General features: G+C 32.0%; 1 protein-coding gene across 1 annotated transcript in view; it reads right to left on the minus strand.

The window, feature by feature from the left end:
- LOC108756712 (3-hydroxyacyl-CoA dehydrogenase type-2-like) overlaps positions 1–1,184 on the minus strand; it is a 5,911-nt gene extending 4,727 nt beyond the window's left edge. The window contains exon 1 of the mRNA XM_018500724.1: positions 1,089–1,184. Within this exon, the coding sequence (XP_018356226.1) occupies positions 1,089–1,097 (9 nt within the window). The 5' untranslated portion in view covers positions 1,098–1,184. The remainder of the gene's footprint in view (positions 1–1,088) is intronic.
- Between the last annotated feature and the right edge of the window lie 2,984 nt (positions 1,185–4,168).

The raw sequence follows: 4,168 nt of genomic DNA on the forward strand, positions 1-4,168 counted from the left end.
ATATATATATATATATATATATATATATATGGGAATTTACAGTAAGATAGCAGGATATCCTCCTCTCATGGGGACCAGTCGAATTTACCACGGATATCCATGGTTACACAAATCCGTAGGAAACTTTCCCATAGGAAAGTTGCAACAGGGTCGAGACGCGAGTATTTGGGTAAATAAAAGGGCAGTAAAAAAACAATGAAAGTTAAACAATGAAAAGGGCAGTAAAAAACAATGAAAGTTAGTCGAAGTAAAGATAGTTTGGACGATATTGTTAGAGTCGTTAACGAATTATTATTTCAGTTTATGATTGCGTTTCAAGTCGATAAACCGAATCGGCACAGTCTGTAGATAATTGTGTTTATGTATTCACATATGAATATCACTGAGCATTGAGGCTCGCTTTAACCGAAAAATAGCATTTTTCTCTTTTATTTGTGTTTAAACATTTTTACGGAGTTGGGTGAGTTAACTTTTTTTTTAACTAAGTTAAGTTAAAGTTAAAATTTACTGTCAGTATTGAAAATCTATAGTGCACATAACAAAAACTATAGATTTTCAGTTCTGGCAGTAAATTTTGGAACACAGTTAGAATCTTATAGTCCTCTATAGGAACTCATGAAAAAACCCATAGGAGTTTACAGCAAGATAGGAGCGTCCTTCCATGAGAACCAGTTGAATTTACCACGAGTACCCATGGTTAGACAAACCTATAGGGTTTTCCCAAAAATTTCCCATAGGAATTTGCAGCAGGGTATTACTAAAAATTACATCCTTTCAGAACTTTAAAAGCAACTTTAGATCAATTACAATTTTTTTTACTACAATGACATAAATAAAAAAGTAATTTTTTATATTACTTGTAAAAAAGAACGGAAACATAAAGAAAAAAACGAAAAAGGATACTTTAACAATGCATGGCATTTATACAAAAAAATTTTACTTTTCATGTTTCCATTAGGAAAAAAGTTACATGATCACTATCTAGGGTAACACATAAATAAAAATACTGTAGTCCATCAGAGATATAAAACAACCTTTTTAAATTGCTATAATAAAAATAAAAGTATGTTTTTGAATGATGATCATACCTTCAACATTTCTGAGCTTTAATTATTCTTCTAAAATAAATAAACGCCAATAATGGTCTGCGATAAATAGCTCTTATTATTTAATCACGATGATCACACTGGCACGAACTCGTTGTCCGGACGTATCGAACGATTTCCGAACACGTGCTCTATTTTATAGTTACCTTTGGATTGGTTCGAATAAATTTCAACGATGATTCAAGCAAAAAATTATCTCTGTGGACTTTGGATTTCGGAACCTGAGATAATTTTTCACAAGAGTTTGCATAAAAAAATAATTTTTTTTTGTTTATATGGAAATATGCATTATTATAAATTTATGTATAATATACATACAATTTGTAATTTTTAGTAATACCTGCTGCAAATTCCTATGGCAAATTTTTCTATGAGCTTGTCTAATTATGGGTACCCGTGGTAAATTCGATTGGTCCCTATGGCGGCTCCTATCTTGCTGTAAATTCCCACGGGTTTTTTTATGGGTTCTTATAAAGGATTATAACATTCTGGCATTTCTGTTCCAAAATTTACTGCCAGAACTGAAAATCTATAGTTTTCGTTATGTGCACTACAGATTTTCAATACTGACAGTAAATTTTAACTTTAACTTTAACTTAACTTAGTTAAAAAAAAAGTTAACTTACCAACCTCGTAAAAATTTAAACACAAATAAAAGAGAAGAATGCTATTTTTCAGTCAAAGTGAGCCTCGGTGCTCAGTGATATTCATATGTGAATACAATTAACATACATAAATACAATTATCAATTCTACAGACTGTGCCGATTTAGTTTATCGACTTGAAATCATAAACTATCGACGTAATCATAAACTGAAATAATAATTCTTTAACGACTCTAACACGACTCTATCGTCCAAACTATCTTTACTTCGACTAACTTTGATTGTTTTTTTACCGCATAACAAATATTTACTCAAATACTCGCGTCTCGACCTTACTGCAACTTTCTTCTGGGAAAGTTTTCTACGGATTTGTTTAATCATAGGTACTTGTGATAAATTCGACTGATCCCCATGGGAGGAGGCTCCTATTTTGCTGCAAACTCCCATGGCTTTTTTCATGGGTTTCTATAGAGGACTATAAGATGACTGTGTTCCAAAATTTACTGCCATACTGAAAATCTACAGTTTTCATTATGTGCACTAGATATGTGCTATAGATTTTCTTTTACTGACTGTAAATTTTAAACACAGCCTCTGGAGTTTGTATAGTGTAAACAATTAATGACAGAAAAATATTAGGGCATTTCTCGTCTTGAACCCAGGTCTCTCCTCCGAGTTGGTAGATTTCCATCCTGTCATTGAGCCACACAGCCCTGACGCTGATAGCTTCTCTATTGTGCCTATTTCCTCTAAATTTCTTACATAGGTACCTACAGGATTTACACAGCATGTATATATAGGATAATATAGAAAATTTTTCTACAAAGTTTTACATAGGAATCTATGGCATCCAGTTTATGAAAAGAGGCTCCTATAAGATCGCATAAGAAAAAGAATGACGTGCACATTAATGCAATTCTAAATGATATACGAGATGCCTCGTATTTGGGACTATTTTCGTGTGCAAATAAAATAAATTAAACTGAGTCGAAAAGTCCTGTATCATTTTGTAATTTTCATAATAGTTAGTTTCTAAAAATTGCCAAATAAGCGGATAAAATCGATGCATAAGACAACTTTAAAATATTTGTCAGAGTTCTTTATGACATATTTTAAAGATGTTTTTCAAAAAACTCTTAAAGATACCTTAAAGTTGTCTAATGCGTCGATTTTAGATATTCTGCTCATTAGCTAATAATTGCAAAAATCGCAAAATAATAAAGGACCTTCCGGTTCAGTTTAATCCGCTCTATCTGCACACAAAAATAGTTCCAAATATTTTGAGATATCCTGTTTAGTCCCAAAATAGTCACAAATATTCTGAGACACCCTGTATAGTTTCTATATAGTCCCTGTATAGTCTCTGATTTACATGTAGAATGTGTACACAAAATGCTATAATAGCCGACTGATATAATTTCACGTAAAAATCTAAAATAATTTTTCCGTAACTCAAAAAACTGAAAGTGACGTGATAAATAAATAAGATGTGTTTGGTGACTCAAAAAAATTATAAGTATATATTTTCTTTATGGCGGTCAGGATTTTTTTACCCGACGTGGAACATATTTCATTTATTAACTATTATCGTGGCTTTCAGTTTTTAGGAGTTACGAATTATTCTCTCAAATTGATATAGTACCCATAGGAATGCGAAAGAGATGCCTCATGGAAACTAAAGTCGGAAGCATATAGAAAAACGTAAGGCCATAACATAGTACATACAGTAGCGCAACTCCCTGTCGGTACCTTTGATGTTAGTGTTGGCCAAAATGGAGTGCGCATACGTGAAATAAACAAGTTACTTAGCGTTGCCACCTAAACTTCTTTCTCTTTTCATCCTTTTTTCGCTCTGTCAAAACTCACTAGATTTATTCGCGTTGCACTCCAACAAATACGTTGGAGTGAGTAAGAGCTGTTATAGGAGCATATTAGAGCATGCAACGTATACAAACGAATAAACCTACTATTACAATGAAATAATCTCAACTTAATGAAAATTAATAAAAATAAATTGTAAACATATTGAAAAATAAAGAGAAAATGTAGACAAATATTAGGAAAAATATTAAATTAACTTAAAAATGTATATTTGTATAAAGAAATATTATGTAATTATATATCTATGAAAATGTTATGAGAAAGCTGAGAGATATAAAGGGTGTCCCAAAATTAACGCAAGATTTGAATTTGCCGCCATTTGTGCAGTAAAGTGTTGGCAACCCAAAAAAAAAACAATTTAACAGCTGACAGTTTAGGGTTAGTGAAAATGAGTTCGTTGAATGGATTATTGAATCATCAACAAATGGATGCTGATTTTTCGAGCAAAATCATCCTAAGCGATGAAGCACATTTTCACCTTGATGGCTTTGTTAATCGCCAAAATTGCCCCCTAGATCGTGTGATTTAACACCATTAGATTTCTTTTTATGGGGTTATTTGAAATCACAGGTCTAT

The sequence above is a fragment of the Trachymyrmex septentrionalis genome, unplaced genomic scaffold, assembly GCF_001594115.1.
Source record: "Trachymyrmex septentrionalis isolate Tsep2-gDNA-1 unplaced genomic scaffold, Tsep1.0 scaffold13, whole genome shotgun sequence".
NCBI lineage: Eukaryota > Metazoa > Arthropoda > Insecta > Hymenoptera > Formicidae > Trachymyrmex > Trachymyrmex septentrionalis.